General features: G+C 36.5%; 1 protein-coding gene and 1 pseudogene across 4 annotated transcripts in view; both read left to right on the forward strand.

The window, feature by feature from the left end:
- Positions 1-1,225, forward strand: part of LOC137012903 (DNA repair protein RAD50-like) — a 57,515-nt gene extending 56,290 nt beyond the window's left edge. For 3 of the 4 annotated variants that reach the window (XM_067376388.1, XM_067376389.1, XM_067376391.1), the window contains 2 exons: positions 311-444; positions 611-1,225. In XM_067376388.1, coding sequence (XP_067232489.1) covers positions 311-444; positions 611-797 — 321 coding nt within the window. In that variant the 3' untranslated portion in view covers positions 798-1,225. The remainder of the gene's footprint in view (positions 1-310; positions 445-610) is intronic. The other variant, XM_067376390.1, reaches the window with a different exon arrangement.
- A 13,546-nt stretch (positions 1,226-14,771) lies between these two features.
- The window catches only part of LOC137012900 (DNA repair protein RAD50-like), a 39,288-nt pseudogene continuing 28,727 nt past the window's right edge, over positions 14,772-25,332 (forward strand).

Raw genomic sequence — 25,332 nt, forward strand, 5'->3', positions numbered from 1 at the left:
CCATCTAGTGTTTCTTCAATGAAAAGTTTTTTCTTTCTTAGAATCACCCAAGGTTCCCAATCAAATGTGATTTACACAGTATTTTCATTCGCTTAAAAATATTTATGAAGTGCACATTATGATGAAGCTGTCGGTAGATTTGGGAGCTGAGAAGAGGGTGGTGATAGTCAAGCAGACCCGATTATCGACTGGTGCTGATAATTTCATTGGTCTGTCAGTCACTAGATCAGAATGTACGTTAAATAAAAGGAGTTTTATTTAATCAATGAATGTTTTTAGATCTGTGGCTTTACTGCATGTTTGCCTGTAGGTTCTCGCCTCCCTCATAATACGGTTGGCTCTGGCTGAGACGTTCTGTCTGAACTGTGGGATTCTGGCGCTGGATGAGCCCACCACCAATTTAGACAGAGAAAATATAGAGTCCTTGGCACACGCACTGGTGGAGTAAGTCTTTATTAAAAAAAAAAAAAAAAAAAAAAACATGAATACAGCAAGTCTTTAAACAGAAAACACAATTTATTTACAGCAGGAGCAACTTGACAAAACAAGAACTTTTATTTTCTATTTGACACTTTTACCAACTAAAAGATATGCATTGGTTTCTTTGCAGGATAATCAAGAGTCGTTCTCGTCAACGCAACTTCCAGCTGCTTGTTATCACCCACGACGAGGATTTTGTTGAGCTCCTGGGACGATCCAACTATGTGGAGCATTTCTACAGGATCAGGAAGAATCAGGACCAGTGCTCAGAGATCACAAAGTGCAGTATCAACACACTCAACTCCTACCTACACTGATGCATCAGATCAGATGAGAGAAGAAAGACTGTTAGTCAGAGGTGACAGAATCAAAGTTCAGTTTCTTGGACAGTTGTTAAGCATCTAAACATAAGGACTATCAGCCTCCCTGTAACTACCTGAGCCAAATCGGGAAAATAAGCACCCAGCAAGCAGTTTGCAGCACACCTTGTTTGTAAAACATGAGCAGAACAAACATATGAAACAAAACTATACTTACATTGAGTTCAACTGAATACAACAGTTTACATAAAAATGGTTTTGCAAAAAATGTACACAATTTGTTGTTCGTTTCAACCTGACTAATATTAGCTTGTACATTTAGTTGCCTTTTTTTCTGAAATATATAAAAAAAAATCTGATTTCTGAATCATCTAATTATTTCTGATCACGTCATGATCTGTAATGGTGGCATCAAAACATATTTGGTCTAGGGTTGTCGAATGATTAAAAAAAAAAAAAAAAAAAGGTTATTAAAGGCTTCTGTAGTTAATCACAGGTAATTGCACCTAACATTAAATTTTGTATAATAAAGTCACAAAATTTAATGTTAGAATAAAGTCATTAAATTATGAGAAAAAAGTCGTTAAATTATGAGAACATTTGACATTTTTCTCATAATTTAACGAATTTGTTCTTGTAATTTAACGACTTTTTCCTCACAATTGAATGAGTTTATTAGATGGTATTTAGTTTTTAGATTGTATTTGGTTTGTTCATACATTTGAACTTGAGTATTTTTTTCAAGTTATATAATGTTTCTTAAATTGTCTTTAACATTTGAGTTCAGCCAACCAACATGTTAAAATTAGATTTTAAAAGTTATTATTCATTGGACCTTTGATGGCGTCATCTGCATGACTAATTCATCTCCACTTTATTAACACAACTGTAGGCACTAAGCAAGTACGACCACATGCAGATTTGCAGCAAAACCTATCAGTATTGATCATTTTGCAATAATAAAACTTATTTGCACAAGCACACAGTGAGGATGCGGCCTTCAGCACCTCATCTAGAGGCCTGCTACTCAAAATCATTATGATCTTTCTTGGCAGTTTGTCAGTGTCAGTTCCAGGAAATCAGGACAATATGACAAGTATCATCAACCACATCTCATTTCAATCAAGATAATCATTGAGCGCAGCATTATCAGCCAATAAACGTTGCTTAGCTTACGATGCAAAAAGAAATCTACATAGCCAAGTCTCGCCTTTTTGAGAGTATATAAACACAGCGTACAGCAGAGGGGAATCAAGTACCTCTGGCCTTCAAGCAACCGAAGTCTTGAGAAATCCAAGCGGACAGACAAAATGATGAAGACTATACTACTGCTCGCTTTCGCTGTATTCGTCTCCAGTGCTTCTTTGAAAAATGACAAGACTATATTGGGAGAGCTTATTGATGAGCTAAACGGCACAATGAAAAGACTACCAGAGGAGCAGAAGGTAAGATTTAACATTAGTATAGTAACTATAATAAGCCAAAACTGTCTGTACTGTCAAATATTGAGCAGAGCATGATTGCAATATTCATTTTACCTGTTATTTCTAGGGAAAAGAAATCTACCTGAAAGAACTGAAGCCTGAGAAGGAGAGCTGTGAGGTGAGATGAATTTTCATTGACTCACAATACTAGTATATTAACACAACTATCCAGCATATTTCTTTCATGATCAGAGCCTAATAAGCTTTTTTGGGGTTTGTGCAAATAGATTTTAATGGACTTTTGCTAGTCTCTTATGTGGGAACATTTATGAGGCTGAAGCATTATATTTTATTAATTTCATGTATAATGCTGACAATTGAATTCCATGAATTTGAGGCCTGGTTTTACCTGTGGTTTCAATATCTTTGCAGCATGACTTTTTCTGCCATGCTGAACAAGAACTGAAGACGGAGGTTTCTGTGCGAAGTAAATACGACGATTTCCGTACTGACAAGAGACTAATGAGGAACTTGCATATGTATAACAAGCACCATGGAGGAGTAAGTTGAACTCTGTAATGTCTTCTCCGTACAACACCTTCATCCTACCAGAGTAGAATAACCATGACATTTACTGTCTTTCAGAGCACCTGCAAACCTGCTGATGAAGACCAAGAGCAAATCCCCCTGCGTCAATTCTTGAACAATCTCATGAAATGTGTCAAGAAAGAATGCAACAAACCCAAGAAAAATTAATTTATAAAAGATCTTTTTTTTTTTTTTTTTTTTTTTTTTTTTCTTTAATTACATATTATCTTGTTTACATTGACTGTAGCAGTATATAATTTTGTACCTGAAGAAAATTTGCAGAAAAAGTTTTTTTTTTTTTATTATTATTAGGGCATCAAGCACGTAGTGCTGAAACCCTATTGTATTTGTTAGGATTTTTATTATTATTATTATTTTCCCCTAAAACGCATCGTGCAGCCCAAACCGTAAGAGCTGGAACCTTGAAACTTGGCCAAATGGTAGTCCTCAATTTGGGGAGAACCTATCAAAGTATGACCCCGATTGGCCCATAGGTGGCGCTATAGCAACCAAAAGCGCAAAACTGCTCATAACTCCTAGACCGTATGTCGTAGACTCAAGTGACTTATATCATTGGAAAGCTGTCCTTGACGAACAGTACGAACAAAACGTCCTTGACGAACAATATATATATCTCCGATTTCATTTCCGGTATGCAAATTTTTTCACCATTTTGAATTTTGTCAAAAATTATCGAGAGAATTTTAAAATTTTGATTCACAGTCGCTAAGGGGCGCCAAAACATACAATGTGGGCGGAGCCACTTTTACTAAAATGGCTCGAGAACGAAATGAGATATTTTCACCAAACTTGGTACACATGTGTATGGGCTAAATCTTTTGTAACAATAAAAAAAATCATGTCGATTGGACACTAGGTGGCACTATAACTTGAAAAAAACATGAAAACAGCTGTTACCACGCAACCGTTAGTCCGATTGACTTGAAATTTGGCATGCAGTGTCTTGGTCCAAGGGGGCATGATAGTCTATGAGGACATTGGCGTATCTCAAAAAACATGGCTGCCATCTGCCAATGAACTTTGAGCATTTATTAGACAAGGTTAACGGAGGCTGATCGGAACGAATTTCGATGGGCATGTTCGACTCATGGTCCTAAAGGTCTGTAAGAATTTTGAAAGAAATTGGCCACAAGTTGATGCTAACGAGTTTTATGCCTCGGTAATCACGTGATGTTTCACAAAACCACACAATCAATTGATAGATCTCCTCATACTGAACAACTTTGCCTCAAGAACCAATGCTGTCAATCAAATCCTTAATTATTTGCAAATATGTGAAAAACCTACTTTTGCGAACTAGTCCTAGGTTTTTGGCTGATCGGAACAAAACCAGTGTAGGACAATTCTCTGAACTCTCTAGATCAATAATTATCAAAAAAAGTTGAACTTTACCATTTCGGTTGCTATAACAGGGTCATTTAGTAAATGGGCATGGCAAAATGTACTCAAAAGCCTATAATTCTTAAAGGAAAACTTGACGAAATTAAGTGACCACATGCAGCATATGACTCTAAAGAAGCATGCCCATTTTTATGGAGATCGGACCATAGGTGGCGCTATATATATATATATATATATTTTCAATGGTAAATTGCCTGTCTTGGCTGAAAATGGTCAGGTCCTTTTATGATTTAGGTGGTTACATGCTTGCTAAATAAAACTTAAATATCTTTTTATGCATATGTGCTTAAAGGCCTTAAATGCTTGAACCCTGGTAAATGCTGCTTGCAGCTTTAATTATTATTATTATTATTAATTATGGTATTTTTTTCCTTTTTTGTAAAGTACAGATTTTGTGCAGTATATCTCAGTTCTGTCAGCATTTTAGTTTACAAATTTGATCTTTTTTACTAGCGCTGAAAAATCAATTTATAGAGCATTACAGAAGTTTTTTTGTGTATCTTTTTTGTGTATCTTGATGTTTAGATTGTTGTTCTTGCAGAATCTTGACTGATGGATTAGGTAACCTCACAATATAATAAATACTAAAATTTAAAAGCAACTATTTGATTTATGTATTGGGTGTCTATATTTTATTAAAGTAACTTTTGCACAAAATAATGCACTTTTATAATGCTTCTTTTAAAAGGTTCCATATATAACCGTACAGTTCTTGACTGAAGTTTATGCCAAAAAGGTTTTATATAAAGGCCAATTCACATAGTATGTCACTTCTCAGACAAGCTCTGACAGACACAGACGGGGCTAACACATTGATCCAACAAAAGAAGTGTCTGTTGCCATCTGTTAGTGCAGTGTGAATTGTTCTTAAAGGAACACTCCACTTTTTTTGAAAATAGGCTCATTTTCCAACTCCCCTAGAGTTAAACAGTTGAGTTTTACCGTTTTCGAATCCATTCAGCCGATCTCCGGGTCTGGCGGTACCACTTTTAGCATAGCTTAGCATAGTTCATTGAATCTGATTAGACCGTTAGCATCGCGCTTAAAAATGACCAAAGAGTTTTGATATTTTTCCTATTTAAAACTTGACTCTTCTGTAGTTCAATCATGTACTAAGACCGACGGAAAATAAAAAGTTATGATTTTCTAGGCTGATATGGCTAGGAACTATACTCTCATTCAGGCGTAATAATCAAGGAACTTTGCTGCCGTTCCATGGCTGCAGCAGTGCAATGATATTACGCAGCACCTGTGAGCCCCTGCTTGCACAGGGAACGTGCCTTGCAACCATGGAGACATTTGTGAGAGACGCTGCGTAATATCATTGCGCCTGCTGCAACCATGATACGGCAGCAAAGTTCCTTGATTATTACGCCTGAATGAGAGTATAGTTCCTAGCCATATCAGCCTAGAAAATCGCAAATTTTCATTTTCTGTCGGTCTTAGTACACGATTTAACTACAGAAGAGTCAAGTTTTAAATAGGAAAAATATCAAAACTCTTTGGTCATTTTTAAGCGCGATGCTAACGGTCTAATCAGATTCAATGAACTATGCTAAGCTATGCTAAAAGTGGTACCGCCAGAACCGGAGATCGGCTGAATGGATTCGAAAACGGTAAAACTCAACTGTTTAACTCTAGGGGAGTTGGAAAATGAGTCTATTTTCAAAAAAAGTGGAGTGTTCCTTTAAGGAGAAATGTTTTTTTTTTTTCTTTTTTGTTTTTTTTTACAATTGCTATCATACTTTTGTTCAATCTGTAGTCACATTTTCAAAACTTTAAACCCAGTTAGCGTAACATCAATCTTCTTTGACCATGCCATTAACAAATTTGTCACTTTCACATTTTCACACAAAACGCAGTCAATTAACATGATTAAATTCTTAATTTTTGTTTTCATACAAGCTTACCCAATACCAAAATCATGGATTATTCTGTTATTTGAAAATGCATATAAACACAGCAAGTCAGAAATGAAGTTCTTATGTTCCAGTCTTTAAATATAGTATAAAGCCTCTACATTTGGTAAAATAGCAGCTCAAATGTATTGAAAAAATCTATAAAACATACTGAAACAATAGATAATTATTTTTAAGTAGCAAATTCCAATCTCAGTTGGAGACATAATCAGGTGTTGAAGTTCTTTTCATTACATAAACATACAGTAAATTGTAAACAAAAAGGAATTTATTTTTGTCCCTTCTTGACCTTCTCAGCTTACACAAGGACTCCTTTCAAACATTTTGTAGATTACTTCAGAATTAGGGTTTAAAATCTCTTTGATTCGCATTGATATGTTTAGCATTAAAATCTGATAGGGATGATGCCATTATATTTAACAAATTAAAATTTGTTCTTACATTTTTTTTCTTTTTTTTTATTTTTTTTTATTGTCCATTTTACCGTTTCTGCAACCGTGTCAAAACAATGAACGGTTCACACCATAAGGGCTCAGGGTCATTTACAGTAATGATCTGTCAACAGTACATCTTCTAATATTTTGATCTAAGCCAAACGTTCTTCATTCAAGCCCTTTCTGCTTCTTCCACATTGCTTCTGCAGATGACACGTTTATTTTAACAACCGTAGCAAAATAGATATTTTTGTTAAAACACTACAGAAAACAAGAACACAGCAAATAAAATTATTTTTATCTGTCATACAGATGACTCTGACCTTTTAACTAAACCAGGTTTGTGACGTGGTGCCTTTAGACTTTTTTTTCTCTATACATTTAGCATTATTATTCAGAGCATTTCATAATAAACTTTTTTATCATTTGGGAAAGTATTTGAAGATGGCAAGGGAAGACAAAAAAACTTTGAAATTACTAGTTTAATTACTACTCTCGTTTGTCCTCATGATAAGAGTTTTGATTATTAGATTACATTGATTGTTTTAGTAGTTTATTACTTTGTGCAAAATATGAAAATAGTCCATAGCCTACTTTTCTTAAGATGTAAACCCTGCACCCTCAGTATGTCTTCTCAGTCCCAATGCCTTCATATGGGCCGTATAAGTATGTGTCTAGGGGTGTTTTCACACCTATGGGTTGCTTGTTTTGTTCCGAAACAGGGACTAAATTTGTTACAATGTTGCATTTTTTTCTTGGTTCGGTTCGCTTTCACATGGCAACATTTCAAAGCATACCAAAATGCGTTAAGGCAAGTCACATGCGAGTAAAACTGTCCTCTTATTGGTCAGAGTTTTCTCTGCATCATCCATCAAAATAATGATTGACAAGTTCGCTCCATGAGCTTATTGTGGCTTTATTTGTAACTGTCGAGACACACGCAAACACTTTATAAATGTACCCGTCTTTCCTGCTGTTAAATCATACACTACATATATTACTGCTGCGGCAAATTCAAACGCGCACTCTTTCTCTCTGTCTGTCTCTGGTTTCCCAGCGTTGTAGTAGGCAAACTGTTGTCAGTGTGTCGAGAGAGACCATATACTATGGGAGTAAATTGATGCCAAAACCATTGAAAATGGACAGACTAAATGTCACAAATAGATATTACAACTTTTAAACACAAAACACAATCTACAAATAGATTAAAAAAATCCGCAAACAAAGAACTCATGATCCGCAAATGTAAAACAAGATCTACAAATAGATACAAAGTCCTCAAACAAACTCTTTGTGATCCACAAATGGTCTACAAAAAGATTAAAAATCCACAAATAAACACATCCTGATTCACAAATAGAAATCAGTGACTTGTACTTGAAAACCAGAATTTGAATGAAAGAGTTTTGAATCACGCTGGCTCTCTCACGAGAAATGAATCACAGTTTATTTCTGTTGCAAGGCATGTGATTGGCTGTTTGTCACTGATGTCACGCATTCATGTGCATGCGCTCCACAAACTCAGGATCAAAGCCTGAGTTGACAGAGAAAGCTGATGATCAGCATCATGGTACCAACAAAGCCGGCTTGGAGTTGTTTGGTTTTGTCAATTTAAAACTAATCCTATAACCCTAAGTTTGTTCAACTACCATCATGGTACAGGCCCCAGATTTGGGCCCTCTCTGGTTCTTTGTATTTTGCTGTGTTTTGTCCCTTTAATCCAGGTAATTGGTGGGTGGAGCTGATGGCTGGTGTGAGATGCAACAGACCTGAGCAGGCGGGGCTCAGGTGGCTATAAAGGAGCCTGCTTGATGATTTGACTCTCTTCTCCTGGCCTTCCGACTGATTCTGTTCTGTTTGTTTCTTTGTGTTTTACACCCATACACTCCACTCACACATACACTGCATACATTCTTATCAGACAGACACCTACAATTGTATATTTTGCTGAATTTACTTACAAGTTGTACTATCTATTTGTGACTTTTAGTCTGTCCATTTTCAATGGTTTTGGCATCAGTTTACCCCCATACGTGTTGTCAGATTAGAAAGTAGGCCTACCTGTAAAAACAGGAAAAAATGAGGATACCGGCACAACCGTGTGCACGAGTCCAGTTTCAAAATAAGAGTCCTGCTCTCACTCAACAAGAGATAATTTGACATTTTTCAGTTATTATATATGTATATTTATATATAAAATATAACTTTTTCTTCCAAAATCACAATACACAAAATGTGTACATACTTTAGGGTGTAGGTACTACAACACAATGGAAACAAGCCACAACACAATGGAAAAACTCCCGACCACTAGGGGGCTCTCCGAGCTTGATAAACGCATGATGAAGGGACCGTCTGGAAATTCCACCATGTGGCTAAAAGGTATAATTTGTATTCATTACAGTGAGTTTTGTTTTAAGATTTAAAAACTCTATTTCTTAGAGACAAGTTGCATAAACTATCTACGTTTCAGGCTAAATAAAGTTTACTAATTACAGCAAAGCAGGTAAGGAGCCTATATTTTACATGTGCACACTGTTGTCTCATCTCCCCTCAGATGTGCTGTAGTGGCGATCCTGTGCGCAATTCTCAAAACATCCACAAGATGGCAGGGTTTACGGGTAAATCCAATATTACAAAACCAATATCCGATTATGATAAAATGCTTAAATATCGGGGAAAGTATCAGTAAATCGATATATCGGTCGATCTCTAATTCATAGTATTCATAAAAGAGTAGGCAAGAATTACCTGGGTGATGCACTGATTATCGCGAGATTTAGAAATATGTATAGCTACTTAATGTGCATTCAACTTACCTACTATATAATAGAAGAAAACAGTAAGTGAGAGGAGTCCCAGGTTAAAAAAAAAAAAAAAAAAGTACACCTATATAATGTACTTAAAGTGCTCTATTTTCGCGCACTAATTTTGTACTTAACATACAAAAAATTCTTCTTTAGTACTTAAGATAATTTTAAGAACATCTAAGGGTGCGTTCACACTTGTAGTTCGGTTCGTTTGGTTCATTTAGTCCTGGTCCGGTTAGCGTTCACATTGGCAATTTTATCACCGAACCAAAAGATACCAGACCTTAAGGCATAGGGATACATTCACAACGTGATTGGTCGGATTTTAGGACGTATTGCCTATTTTGAGACGGAACTTACCGAACATCCAAAACAGTGCTGTATGCTGAGGTAAATGCGCTCGTTGTGTGTGTGTAGCCTGCATGTGATGGTATTTTGGCCAGCTGGGAACTCATGAAGAGTTTATAAAATGTGTAAAGTAGTCAAAACAGTGGCGGGAATCCATCCGTCACACACAAAAAAGATCTGCTGCGTGGAGACGCGCGTCTGATGCCTGTGATGAGCAAACTCGCGACTATGACAAGAAAAACCGACATGCGTGTGTCTTTTTTAGGGTCTCGTCTTTCTGTTTTTGGTTCGGTTACATGTCTTTGGTCTGTGTTGCGTTCATATATCATTCGAACCGCACCAGAGTTCGTTTGGAAGCGGACCGAGACCCATCTTTTCAGCGGTCTCGGTCCGCTTGTTTGGTGCACACCAGGGTTCGGATGGCAGCGTTCACATATGTTCAAATGAACCGCACTAACCGAGCAATCGCACCAGGGTTCGTTTTAATCGAACCAAACATGACAAGTGTGAACGCAACCTAAGTGTACTCAACTGTGCTATTTTGAGACACCATGAAAAATGACCTAAAATTTAATTTTAATATACAATCTCTGTATTTAAAAAATATATTTAGCTACCACTTGTAGTACACTATGTGTTCAAATGTACTATCAGTAGGGCTGGGCGATATTGCATGCGATTGTCATGCGCATTTCGTCAGTAAAGCCGGTTCCCTGATTACCGCTAAATCGCTATCACCTGCTTTCAAATGTAGCAGCATTTAATAGACAGAGCCGTAGTTCACTGACAAACCATGCAATATCACACTCATTATCACAGATGAATCGCCTTCGATAATGAACGCGATATTGCGTAGCTTACCAGTGAACTGCGGCTCTGTCTATTAAATGCCGCTCCATTTGAAAGCAGGTGATGGCGATTTAGTGGTAATCAGAGAACCGGCTTTACTGACGAAATGCGCGTGACAGTCGCATGCAATATATCGCCCAGCCCTAATTATCAGTAGTATCTAAATATTTTTTTTTTAAATACAGAGCTGGGATGTTTTGGTGACACATAACTTATTTCATGGATGTACAGACAAAAATCTATATAAGCTACTTTTATGCAGGACAAAACATGAATCTTGTGGATGGGAGCGGAACAATATAACATATTTTTTTGCGGGAACGGGTCTCTAGTCAAAAGTACGAAATAGCTCATGATTCCTGAACCGTTAAGCCTAGGCTCAAGTGTCTTATATCGTTGGAATCCTTGGCTCAGGGCAAACAAGATGCATGTCTCTAAATCTTTGGGTTTTTTCAAAAACCTACTTTTGTAAACTAGTTTTTGACCCGACCGGAACCAAACCAGTGCAGAAATGTTCTCTGGAGTCTGAATATCAATAATTACCTAATAAAAAAGTTGAAATTTTTATTCACAGTCGCTAAGGGGTGCCAAAACGAACGATGAGGGCGGAGCCACTCTTACTAAAATGGCTATAACTCAAAAACAAAAGGAGATATTTGCACCAAGCTCGGTACACGTATGTAGGGGCTCAATCTTTCGATGAAAAAAATAGCGTCGATTGGACACTAGGTGGCGCTACAACTCGAAAAAAAAACATGAAAACAGCTGTAACTGTGCAACCTAAGGTCCGATCAATTTGAAATTTGGCCCGTATATTGGGTTCATGTCCTTTAAAAAATGCAGAAAATTACAGTGTGGATCTTTTAAAATAAGGTTTGTTTATAGTGTAAATTTAGAAATTTAAAAAAACAATTGACAATCTTTTTAAGGGTGCATCTTAATCAGCTCTATAGCTCAGTAGTAAGGGCACTGATCAGGGAGTCACCATTTTAAGCTGAAATGTATGCTGCCTAAAAAGTACCACAATGCACCGTGAAAAAAAGGGAGTGTCGTTGCTCACTATGGCTGCATCCACAGCTTTTGGCAGCTGACTTGTTGCCTCACTGCCTTATCAGGCAATGACTCTGTAGGTAGCGTTTGCGCATGAAGGTACCTCACGAAATTGATTTTGGACAGACCTTCGAGGCAGCGCAATGGTTAAATGATAAATAATGCAAGCTTTGGAACAGAGAATGAAACGTACAGGATTGATATCAAAGGATACATCTATGCTGCCTTCAAACATCAATCAGATAAAGACATCTCAGGAGACAGGAAGTGATCTAACATTGAATTCAGACATGACTTGATGATTCCTTTCTTGGAATGCGTTCTCTGAAGGCAGCGTATTTCAGCTTTCGGATGCAGCCCATGTTTCCATAAACAGAAGGTCTGAGAGTGAAACATGAACAACGTGAGCAACTCACTATGTTCACTACAGACACGCATACTATAGATGTGTATTTGAAATACAAACCGTATGTCAGCATAAACACATCACTAAACAAGTAATGTACATAATGTATAGCTAACATTTATAATTTATTTTCGGCTGAAATGTTGCATGTATATGTAACAAGCAAAGTATTTGGACCAATAACGGCCCTTTTCACAAGATGTAATATAAGTCTCTGGTGTCCCCAGAATGTGTCTGTGAAGATTCAGCTCAAAATACTCCATAGATAATTTATTATAGCTTGTCAAATTTGCCCCTATTTGGGTGTGAGCAAAAACTTTTTGTGTGTGTCCCTTTAAATGCAAATGAGCTGCTGCTCCCGGCCCCCTTTCCAGTTGAGGGCGGAGCTTTAACAGCTCAACAACAACAAAGCTGGAGAATCTCACGAAGCTAAAATGATGGGGGCAGGGTATATGTACATTTTATGGTTAGTGATTTCACTAACTTGGGAAGAAGCACGTTATAGTCCCTACCAGCTGTTTGTTGTAGTCCTTAAAAAGCGATTTCTGTAAAAGAAAATATCTCCTTTGCATTGAACTTTGAGCGTCGTCACTTTGCAGATGTTGTTTATGTTCAAACAGCAACATTACACACTAACTAAAGTTGAAAAAGTGAAATCTTAATTGAGGACCCCTTTAAAAAAATTTAAAAAAAGTAATAAAGATATCAGTTCTGCTGTTGTTCATAAATACCAGTAGCGATGTTGTACTATGTCGCCAGCATCATTAGGGTCCCAATATGTAGTGAGCCAGGATCTTTACTGTCATGACCAGTGCCTAAATTCATGTATTGATTCACGAAGAAGCTAGGGAGATGATTGAGATTGTCATGTTTATGTTCACTGAGCATGTTACTTACAAATGTGAAGAGATGTGCATAATCCATGAGGTCTCTATAAAGTCACGTGCCTTTTTAAAGTACTTTTTTTTTTTTTTTTTTTTATCTAGTATATTCCTGTGATCAAATCTGTATTTTCAGAATCATTACTCCAGTCTTCAGTGTCACATGATCCTTCAGAAATCATTGTAATATGATGATTTGGTGCTCAAGAAACATTTCTTGTTATTAATGTTTAAAACTGAATACTTTTTTTGTGGAAACTATAACACACTAACAATTCAAAAGTTTGACATTTTAATCTTACAACATATTTGAGTTTTATTTATTCTATTTTTGTTTTAAGCTTTCTGTTCAGCAAAAAAAAAAAAAAAAAAAAATCCTGAAAATACCTTAGTTTCCACAAAACATTTAGTATGTTGTTTTTTCAACATTGATAATAATAACCAATTGTCACCATAATAATAACCAACAAGAGAGCACCAATAATAGATATTTATGAAGGATCATGTGACACTGATTGGAGTATGCTGAAAATTCACAGGAATAAATTACATTTTAAACAGAAAATAGTTATGTTAAATTCTAATGTTGTTTTTTTATAAACAATAATTCTAATGTTATTTTTTTTCGAAATATCAAATAAATGCAACATTGGTGAGATAAGAAACTTCTTTCAAAACCATTAAAAAAAGAAAAAAAACTTAATTCTTCCATACTGTTTTTTTTTATATATATATATATATATATATATATATATATATATATATATATATATATATATATATATATATATATATATATATATATATATATAATTTATCCTCACCCTCCTGACTCTACTCACTCTCTTCTCATTTGAGCCTCTTCTTTTTCATATCAAGTTCGACTTGATCTCCGTTTTCTATAAATATACTTACAAAACGTAGTTGGTAAACTGAACATCCTTATCAAACAGCAGCGAAACACCACAACCAAGTGGACGGATGTGGTAATGACAAAATTTGCCGGAGGAAAAAACGATTTTGAAATGATATATTGTTATACAATATAATTGAGAATACTTTGAGAAGCCTCCCTCCGTAATATCAAATGTGACTCCACACATCAGAATATAGAATTCAAAAAGTTTATAATATGGTCAGTGAATGTGAAATGATATTGACCCTACTTTGGAGTACTTACAGACCAGAAACAGCATGAGAGGGAAGGTTGTGCAGATCTGAGCGATTGTGGGTGGAGGTTTGCAGGTCTCTGTTCACTGTGAGCCTTTGAAATCCTTGAACACGCGAACACGATTCGACTATTTCACACATGCTTAATGCTCTGCAGTCACATCTAAACCAAACTTGGTCATGTTCACGCTGAATCTATTAAACCTCAGGAGAGTTGCATGAGCATTTGAAATGTTTTGATAAGCTGATTCATGTGCTGCTAGTAACACATACTAGTTCTGAAAGTATCTACTAATCTTACATTGTCTGTTCAAAATTGCACATTACATTGTCTGTGTTCAAAATTGCTTTAATAATACTACAAAGTTCACTTTTTGATAATTCAGCTGTAGGAAGTGTCCTTAAAAATCAAAACAAGTTCATTAAATTAAATTTAAATAAGTGAATATAATTTATTTTTCAATATTATTTAATTATAAATACAATTGCTTGCATTTTATGTATTCGTTATTAATATATTTTTTTTAAAGAATCGCTCTTTTTTATTTATTATTATTATTAAATTGCATTATGGGATATGTTGTTTCTAGCTGATTCTCGTGACGCGCGGAGTTTTTTTTTTTTTTTTACAGTTGAATACGGAAGAACGTCACTGCGCCGACGTGGGAAACACACGACTGACTGACTGATTGACTGCCTGTAGTCATAACAAACTATTACAGTTTACGTTGAGAATACCGCGTTATTTATCCTGTGTGAGTTATTTCAATAAATCATGTATTTCTGCTAGCTCAGTTGCACTTTATAACGACTGTGTTTTAAAACCATATATGCCTGTTGTACTGTCAAATTAACTTTACAGGCTTTCATTAATATAGGAAGAAATTGACAGTATCATTTTTAAGTTCTGGTTATCTAAATGTGAAGTTTTAATTTTGTGCACTGACGCAGAATACTACATTACTTTTATATTATTTCAAGACTACAAGTCAAAGCACTGGTCCAAAATGTCCAAGATTGAAAAGATGAGTATTCTGGGAGTGAGGAGTTTTGGAGTTGAGGATAAAGACAGTCAAGTGATCTCCTTCATCAGCCCTCTGACGGTGCTTGTGGGACCTAATGGAGCAGGAAAAACAGTTTGTATATTGCTGTCATTCATTATGTGTATAATTTTAAATGCAGGTGAGACGGTTATTAGAAGAAATTAATACAGGGCTACACACAAACATTTGACAGTGATGGAGAACTTTAAAGGGTTAGTTCACCCCAAAATGAAAATTGTCATTAATTACTCACCCTCATGTCGTTCCAAGCCTTTTGTTCATCTGCGGAAAACAAATGAAGATCTTTTTGATGACATCAAGATGCTGTCAGATTTCTTTCCATTGACTGCCTTTGTAACTGCCACTTTGATGCTTCAAAACGTTCATAAAGAGATCGGAAAACTAATCCATATCAATCGAGCAGTTAAGTCTAAATTTCCTGAAGAGAATAGATCGCTTGTTATGATGAGAAGATTTAATTTAGGCTTTTACTCGCATGTAAACACTGATCAGCGAAGTTCAAGTTATGTTGAGCTTCTGCTTATGTTTGCTGATCAATGTTAACATACGTGTAAAAGCCTAAATTAAATCTTCTTATCATAACAAGTGATCTATTCTCTTCAGAAAACCTGGACTAAACCGCTTAATTCTTATGGATTAGTTTTACGATCTCTTTATAAACCTTTTGTAGCATCAAAGTGATATTTGTATAGCTTTTTATGGAGGGACAGAAAGCTCTCAGATTTCATTAGAAAGATCTTCATTTGTGTTCTGAAGATGAACGAAAGGGTGCGGAAAGTGAAGTAAATAATGACAGAATTTTCATTTTCACTCTTTGAGTGTCCTATATTGCTTTTTATTGATGAAAAAAATAACAATTACTTTTAATTTTCTTTTTACCATCATAAAGAATTGATTAAATATTGTTTACCATCATAAAGAATTGATTAAATATTGTTTTTGTTTTTTTTTTGTGCTTATTGCAATATATTTAAACTCTAATATATAAATAAATGATCTATAAATATCCACCTTTTTTCCTGACGAGCCTAAGGTGGATATTAACTTTTTTCTTTTTATGAATTTCCAGACCATCATTGAGTGTCTTAAATATATCACTACAGGAGACTTTCCACCAGGAAGTAAAGGAAGCACATTTGTCCACGATCCCAAAGTAGGTCCTTGACAAGAGTAATTCAAGTAAACAAATATAAGCAGTTGTAGAAATGTTCTGAATTACAGGTATTTTTGCATGGCTTATTCAACTTTTCCAAACTTGAAAACACTGGTTCTTATTGTCCATGCTAGAGCTGGGCAGTGAGACACTTCGTTTCTATATAGTGTTTAATAGATAATGTTGGTCTGTTGTAGGATGTTCATGAGACCGATGTACAAGCGCAGATCAAACTCAAGTTTAAAGATGCGAATGGTGAAACTATGATGGTCAAGAGGTCCATGCAAAGTACACAGAAGGGCAAGAAAACTGAGTTCAAAACCCTTGACTGTCTCATTTCCAGATTCCAGTAAGTTGTCTCTTATGCTCACTAAGGCTGCATTTATTTGATCAAAAAAACAGTAAATATAGTAATACTGTAAAATATTATTTTCTATTTTAAAGGTGCCCTTGATTCAAAAATTGAATTTACCTCGGCATAGTTAAATAACAATAGTTCAGTACATGGAAATGACATACAGTGAGTCTCAAACTCCATTGTTTCCTCCTCCTTATATAAATCTCATTTGTTTAAAAGACCTCAGAAGAACAGGCAAATCTCAACATAACACCGTTGTTACATAACAGTCGGGATCATTAATATGTACGCCCCCAATATTTGCATATGCCAGCCCATGTTCCCAACATTATGAAAGGCATTAGACAAGGGCAGAACGTCTGGATCTGCACAGGTGAATCAACAGACTAGGTAAGCAAGCAAGAACAATAGCAAAAAATGACAGATGGAGCAATAATAACTGACATGATTAAGGATATCATGATATTTTTAGTGATATTTGTGAATTGTCTTTCTAAATGTTAAATGTGGTTAAAGTTACCATCGTTTCTTACTGTTTTCATGGAGACAAGAGCCGTCGCTATTTTCATTTTTAAACACTTGCAGTCTGTATAATGCATAAACACAACTTCATTCTTTATAAATCTCTCCAACGGTGTAGCATTAGCCGTTAGCCATGGAGCACAGCCTCAAATTCATTCAGAATCAAATGTAAACATTCAAATAAACACTGTACTTACGCAATTAGACATGTTGCATGACGAACACTTTGAAAAGATCCATTTTGAGAGTTATATTAGCTGTTTTAACTTTTTTTATGTTGTTTAAGGCAAGCGTGAGCTCTTGGGGCGTGGAGCACCAGATTTAAAGAGGCCGCGTACCCTGAATCGGCTCATTTATAATGATGCCCCAAAATATGCAGTTAAAAAAAATGAATAAAAAAAATCTATGGGGTATTTTGAGCTGAAACTTCACAGACATATTCAGGGGACACCTTAGACTTATATTACATCTTTTAAAAAAAAAAGTTCTAGGGCACCTTTAAAAGTAATAGATTTGTATTAGTATGCACAATGCTTGCAGTATATAACTGTAACACCTAGATGTCAGCACAGTCTTTTTTTTACGATTTCCTGACCACCTAATATCCTCCAGTCTTTTATTAACACTTTATAAAAGCAACTAAAGGTTAATTACATCCAGTTTATCAGCAACACAGCACACAAGTGTGAATCCCGCAATATCCGCCTTTGACCTCGTAGGTTCTGATCCACTACGAGAACGGAGAACTCTTTCTTGCCTGCACTTTTTTGGCTCCTCGCCTCACTGCAGCCGCCTACTCTCGGCTGAACTTCAGGTGAGGCTAGGCGCATCTCAAACAAGCCTATTATCTTAAAGGTGCTCTAAGCGATCCTGGGTGGAGTAACTCCCTGTTGACGTTCAAAGTGTTGTCAAACAAAACAGAGGCTAGCTAGACCCTCCCTCCTCCTCCTCCTCCCCTCCGTGCTTCCTGAAACAGTCATGAACGCGCATTTAAAGGCAGGAACACACCAAGCCGACGGTCGGCCGTTTTTCTTCGTCGGCCGACTAAGTTTTCTCAGTGTGTTCCACACCGTCGGCTGAAGTTGGTCCTCGTTGGCCTTTTTTCGCCCGATTCGGCATGTTAAATTGGCGTTGGATCTCGTCGGTCCGTCGGGCCATTGGATCATTCTGATTGGCTGTTCAGCTACTGCCGCCTGCTGTTTCGGAAAGGCATTTAATCTCACGCAGGCGCAGAACTGACATGCTACTTGGCCATCGGCTGTTTAGCGTCGGTTTGGTGTGTCAGGGAAACTTTGGACACAGACACTGCCGACGTGAGCAAACCCCGCAGTCTGCTTTCGTTGCCGCTAGTTCGTCACTGTCGGCTTGGTGTGTTCTGGCCTTAAAATAATTCTTGTCGGTTATTGGCCGGAGCATATTTTTTATGATTCGTGGTCCAGGCTGCACCAGTTGCAATTTTCGGAGCTTGTGGCATCTACAGAGACTACGTTTTTTACAGTGTGATTAAGGGGACAGGCAGCTAGCGGATAGTGAGGAGATGTTTGCTGCATGTGACAAAAACGCGTGACATCACTTAGAGCACCTTTAATTTGTGTTCCGAAGATGAAGGAAGGTCTTGCGGGCATGGAGCAGCATGAGGGAGAACAATTAATGATAGAAATGTAATTTTTGGGTGAACTAACCCATACAGTACATTTTTAATACAAATTAATTTTGTTTTTATCATTTTGCCATTCATAACATTTAATATTCATAACATTTTATGCATAATTGTTTTTATTTTTGTAGACCTTTTGAATTTCTTCCTTTTGAATCTTTAATTTTATTGATTTATATGAGAAGTGTGTAGAATGTTGTTTTAAACGTTTTGTGTTGGATTTATGAGGTTTCCAAAAAAAAAAAAAAAAAATGAAACTGCCCATTTTTACTCCTACTTGGCCCTTGGAAAGTGTACATTATGGTCCCTGTTTGAAGAACCTGTTTGCTTGTTTGATATTAATATGTCTTGACCTCTCTTGATGTCAGGAAAGGAGAATGGAAAGAGCTGAATTCTAAATGTGCTGAAATAGACCGTGAGATGATCTCATCCCTGGGTGTCTCCAAAGCTGTTATCAGCCATGTCATCTTCTGCCATCAAGAGGAGTCCAACTGGCCTCTCAGTGAAGGGAAAGCTCTCAAGCAGAAGTTTGATGATATTTTCTCAGCCACAAGGTATTTGTATCTGGACAACAGATTCCTCACAGAACCTTTCAGTCATTAAAAGGTTCATATCATACTTTTTATTATTGTTCTTTTTTCCTGAGGTCCACATATGACTCTTTTGGTTTTATTTTACATCCTTTCTCTGACCCTTAGAATAAAACGATCCTTTTCACGTTTAATGGGAAACAGCAGTGAATGCTTTCTGATTTTTGCCTAGTCATAGGCTATCCCTTTCCCGTTTTTTATTAACTTTGATATTTGTTTATAGTTATTTATTTATTTTTTATCTTTTTACCATATACATTTTGTTTAGTATCTACACAATATATGTTTTGTAAATTCTATAAATGCTCAACATGCCAGCAAAGCTTTGACTCTATGGCTATAATTCGGTAGGCCTATGTCAGCAGATGGTGATAAATGAGTGTCTATCTTATTGGCAAATTATTAATTTTCTGGTTAAGCTATTTTGTTAAAACGACAACAATAACAACAATTGTTTACATCTGAAATGGTAAACATAAATGAAACGATTCATTCACTAATAAGATTAATTCAAAAACACTATTTAATTCACAAAAACACCCCTTTATAATTTATCCATATTGATGACCAACCTATCTGAAGTTAAATATATGTAAACCCTACTTAACTAAATTCTTAGTTATTAGGTTACCTGTGGCGTCTTTTACTTATATTAAGCTAGCATCAGCTGATAATAACCACAACCTTTTGCTTGAAGGTACATTAAGGTTTTGGAGACTCTGCAGAAGTTAAGGAAGAAGCAGAACGATACTGTTAAAAACTGCCAGATGGAGCTCAAGTACCTAAAACAGAACAAAGATAAGGCCCAAGAGATTAGAGAGCAGCTGACCACTAAAGAGGCTCAGCTGTCTTCCTCCAAAGAGAATGTCCAACGCATCGAGAATCAGATTGACCCACTGGAGGTGAGACACAAGAATTTGTTGGCAAATCGGTAGGCTTTATAAAAAGAAAATTTAAAAAAACCTAGTCATTTCTATGCTTTACTAATAAAAACAAGGCTTTTTTTTTTCTTTTTATTTGAAAATTTAGCTACACATCAAAATTATTGATAAGTCTGAAATCAGTGCAAAAACAGAAGTTTCACATCATGAATCAGTTGAGTTAAAAACAAAAGATTGATGAGCCACGCTAAAAGCTATTGTCAAAAAGTCAATAGAGTTTTAGCCTATACACTTATGCAGTCATGTCATGTATATTCACCAAACACACTTTCCCCATATTTTCAGAACCGACTCTATGACATAGACAGCAGCCTCAGCAAAGAAAAGAAGTTGGATAATGACATCAAAGCTCTGGAAAGCAGGAAGAAACAGATGGAGGATGATAACCGGGAGCTAGAAGAGAAGATGGAGCAGGTAACCAAAGTTTATTAAAAAAAAAAAAAAAAAAAAAAGTCATCAGTTATAAAACTTTCGCTGCTCTCAGAATTAGTCATAAAAGCCAGATAATGATCATATGAAGGCAGAGGAAGTGTTTTGCATAGAAAACATGTACAGGATGTTCAGTTATGGATTGTTTTCATGTATGTACTGCTGCTGCTTTCATCTGATTTTGAAAATAAAATCCGCTAACTTTTCTTACTAAAAGCCATTCAATTTTCTTAATTTACCTAAGGCTTCTTCTAGACTTTTGGGGATCGAAATAAACTTTTTATGTGTTCTCAACAGTATTTTCATTGAAGTAGCATTACTGTTGTTGCTTTTGTCAAATAGTAGTGAAAGATTTGGGTTCAACTTGAGTCATGTCTCTGTTTCATCCTTCCTTCTTTCCCTCCCCAAAGATTTCTTCTTAAATTGTAATGAAATAGAGACAAAACCATCAATACTAAAGAATTTCCTCTGGTCTGGAGAAATATAAGGTTGTCTGAATAACAATGAAAAGTAATACCATGTTTCCTAAAAAATTGCCTAAAGGGAGCGTGTATGGATAGAAAAACGAAGGGCTTAAGACAAAGCCTTGTGTCACACCGTCCATTCATTTCTTGGGGAGCCTTGACTCTGTGTTGTGCTGTGTTTTTAGGTGTTTCAGGGCTCAGATGATCAGCTGCAGGACATGTATCAGAACCACCAGTGGACTGTCAAAGAAAAGGAAAGAAGACTTACGGAGTGTCAGCGCGAGCTTGAACGGGCCGGCCGAGAGTGCCAGAGGATGAACCGCATCAAATCTGACCTGCTAGTTGAGCAAGGTAGTCCTTTGCTCATTTGCTCTTAACTTATTTTCTGTGGTGGTGGACATGTGTTCTCTATCTATGCTTAAATGGTTGTGTAGTGGATTGTAGTATTTAAAAGAGTCAATAATGATAATGTCCTTTTGTAGTTTACATCACAGCCTGATTTGCTACTTTATTGTATGTATTGTATATTGTATGTTGCACAAAGGTGATGTTGGGGAGATTCACTAGGGTTGCAACCAGCAACTATTTATCTGCAACTATCCGTTCAATACTTCATTTAATAAGAGGGAAAAAATCTTTTAACCCAATTAAATAACAAAAGCACTTGATGTGGCAACCTGCAGGCAGTGGAATTAAAAGCTCAGTTGAATTAAAAGCTCATTAACAGTGGAATTAAAAACTCATTAAGCCACGAAAGAGACACTGGAGACGGAGCGGAACACACATAAGCAAAGTATACTGTGGGTTTTGGATTCGCACCTAAACGGTAAAATAGCCTACGCACAAAAACGTCAAAATACAGGTTTGTTAAGTATCTTTGTAAAGTCGGTTTTGTCTTAAGTGAATGTAAACAGCTGAGAAACAAAATGAATGTGTAACAGTATATTTGATCCGTGCATTAACTCTTAAAGTGACAGCAGCTCAATATTACTGCTTCGGTCTGTGTCATTTAAGGTTAATCAAACAAAAGACAAAGATAAAATCATTCACTGCTCTTGATTTTTTATATTTGTAACTTAAATAAGGATTAATCTATATTTAATGTATACAGTGAAGATTATTTTACAGGCTATTACTTACCTGAATACCATCTTCCTGAAAAGAGCACTAAACTAGAGCACTGTTTATTTAATTTGTATTTTTGTTCTGTTGTATGTATTTGTCCATTTATTAGTTTCTTTGTTCCTAATGTATTGCTGACTGTTTACTTGTCTTCTGTAGCTGTTTTGAGCACCTTTTACTAATCTACATTAGTTAACCTAGTATTAGTTTTTGTAGCCTATCGATAATTGTGAAATTTTACTGATATCTAAATGAGTCATATCATAAAATAAGATTTTGATCATATCGCCCATCAATAATCATGTTAAATAATCGTGATTTCAGTATTGACCAAAATAATTGTTTAATAATTGTTGGTTTTATAGATTATTATTGCAGTCCTAAAGTACACTATACACTAAAAACTAATACTTTTAAATCAAGATTTTTTTAGCAGAACAAAAAGTTTATACTTTCTTTGTTCATCATCATTGTTTTTTTGTTTTTTTTTTAAGGCCGTCTGCAGTTGGAGGCAGATAGGCACACAGAGAACATTAAAAAGAGGGACAACCAGGTGAAAAGTTTAGCGTCTTCCCTGGAGTTGGAGGGCTATGATCGGACACCTCTTAACGAACGACAGCTCCAGAGCTTCCACAGACAAGTCAAAGAGAGACTGGAGCAGGACTCTAAAGACCTCAACCAAACTATGGTAGATAAATATCCTGAAACTTCATATGTTCTTAAAATTTCAATTTTAGTACTGTAACATGTTGCCATTTTTTAATAATAATTTCTTGTTTTCAGCATGATATGCAGGAGAAAGAGGCACAGAAGCAGCAAAGCATCGATGATCTCCGTGATAAGAAGACCGGTCTAGAGAGAACCATTGAGCTGAAGAGAGACATACAGGCCAAAAAACAACAGGAACTGAAGAGCATCAAGTCTGATCTCCAAAGACTGGAGGGCTCCTCTAGCAGACTGCAGGAGCTGGACACTGAGCTTCAGAAAATGGTTAGACTACGCTACACCACTGACGACTTGCTTTGAGCATTAGATATATTTCATCTGTCAATGTTCTGTTGGTTTCCTAAACTGAATCCCTAACTAAAATTACCATGGGCCAGAAGTGAAAAAATAGTAATGATAGTCGTGGACTTGCATATGTGTTTGTAGGAGTTTCCCTCTTAGATGTAAATTTATGTTTGCAGTATAATTTACCAATATTTGTGGTAGTCAGTTTAATTAGTATATATACACTATTATTAAAGGGATAGTTCACCAAAAAATAAAAATTATCCCATGATTTACTCACCCTCAAGCCATACTAGGTTTATATGACGATCTTCTTTCAGGCGAACACAATCCGAGATATATTTAAAAATATCCTTAGTCCTCCAAGGTTTATAATGGTTGTGAATGGTTCTGAAGACAGATATGAGATGTTGCAACTGTAATTGCTCACCATCATCATTAACAAGTGTATGTCCATCAACAAACTGATGTGTTCATATTTCTATTGCAGTGCACATGTTGGAACTGTATTATTAACAGTATCAATAACAGTTCATACATTTGTCGAGCATTAAAGGATTAGTTCACTTTCAAATTAAAATGTCCTGATAATTTACTCACCCCCATGTCATCCAAGATGTCCATGTCCTTCTCTCTTCAGTCAAAAAAAAAAAAAAGGTTTCTGATGAAAACATTCCAGGATTTTTCTCTATATAGAGGACTTCAATGGCCTCCAAACGGTTGAAGGTCAAAATTACAGTTTTAGTGCAGCTTCAAAGAAAGCCACACGATCCCAGATGAGGAATAAGGGTCTTATCTAGGGGTTTTAATGCCCCAAAATGCATATCTTGTCCATTTTGCCCTTGACATGGCTCCCACTCCCATCTGCGCCTTTATGGGATTATTATCTTACACTAAATTGCTGTTTAATAAATAAATTGTAGAAAGAAAACAATACTAAATGCAACAAAACTAACATCATTGACACCCTGCATTATTTTTGTATATGTTAGTCTTAATATGTTTGTGTTCACAGGAGCGGGAGCTTGATAATGCTGTTCAGGCCTGTACTGTGGACAGTCTGAAGGCAGAAGTAATTGAACTACAGAGAGAGAAAACTGAACTGGATCAGGCCCAGCGCAAACTGGACAAGGAGATGGAACTGCTCAACACACACACCAGGGCACATGCAGAGATGGACATGCTCAAGAAGACCAAGGTGAGCTCACACATCATTCTCGCCCGCAGCCATATCACCCTGTAGCCCAAGAGTGGTAACCCACTGAAGCTAATCAGGGTTGAGCCTGGTCATTATCTGGATGGGAGACCTCCTGGGAAAACTGGGTTGCTGCTGGAACTGGAAGAGGTGTCAGAGAGGCCAGCAGGGGGTGCTCACCCTTCCCCCTTTTTCACCAAGGCAGTTTGAGTGCTGGTTCAGAGCCAGAGCTTTGTTTCGAATCAGTTCTTTGTCTTTCAACACCCAAAGCACCAGCTCTGAACAAGGAAAAGTGGTTCGTAAGCAGCACCAAAACATTGCTGGTCTAGAAGTAAAACACTTGCGTCAGGGGCTGGGGGCAGGGTCACCGTGACCAACAAGATGAACAGAAAGTTGTGACCACCATTTTTGAAATAGCAGCTAATCGAGCTAATAGCAGCTCGATTGTAATCTCCGTCAAATTACGGCGAGCAGCACGAACACGTTGAATTCACCGTGTTTGGATGCTGATGTAGGTTCACAAAGCAATGAGCATCAATAGTAACGCAACGTCCGGCATTGTTGCTGGTGTGTTTGTGTTTGGCGCTGTGATGCTAGTGTTGTTGGGAAAGATGAGATGTATGCAATGATGTGAGACCTGGCTCTCTGGTGGCCCGTGGAAAGGCAAACCAGTTCTTAAAATGCTCGCCAGTCAAACCAACTCCGAACCGGCAAAAGCACTAACT

Source organism: Chanodichthys erythropterus, chromosome 22 (assembly GCF_024489055.1).
Source record: "Chanodichthys erythropterus isolate Z2021 chromosome 22, ASM2448905v1, whole genome shotgun sequence".
Lineage (NCBI taxonomy): Eukaryota > Metazoa > Chordata > Actinopteri > Cypriniformes > Xenocyprididae > Chanodichthys > Chanodichthys erythropterus.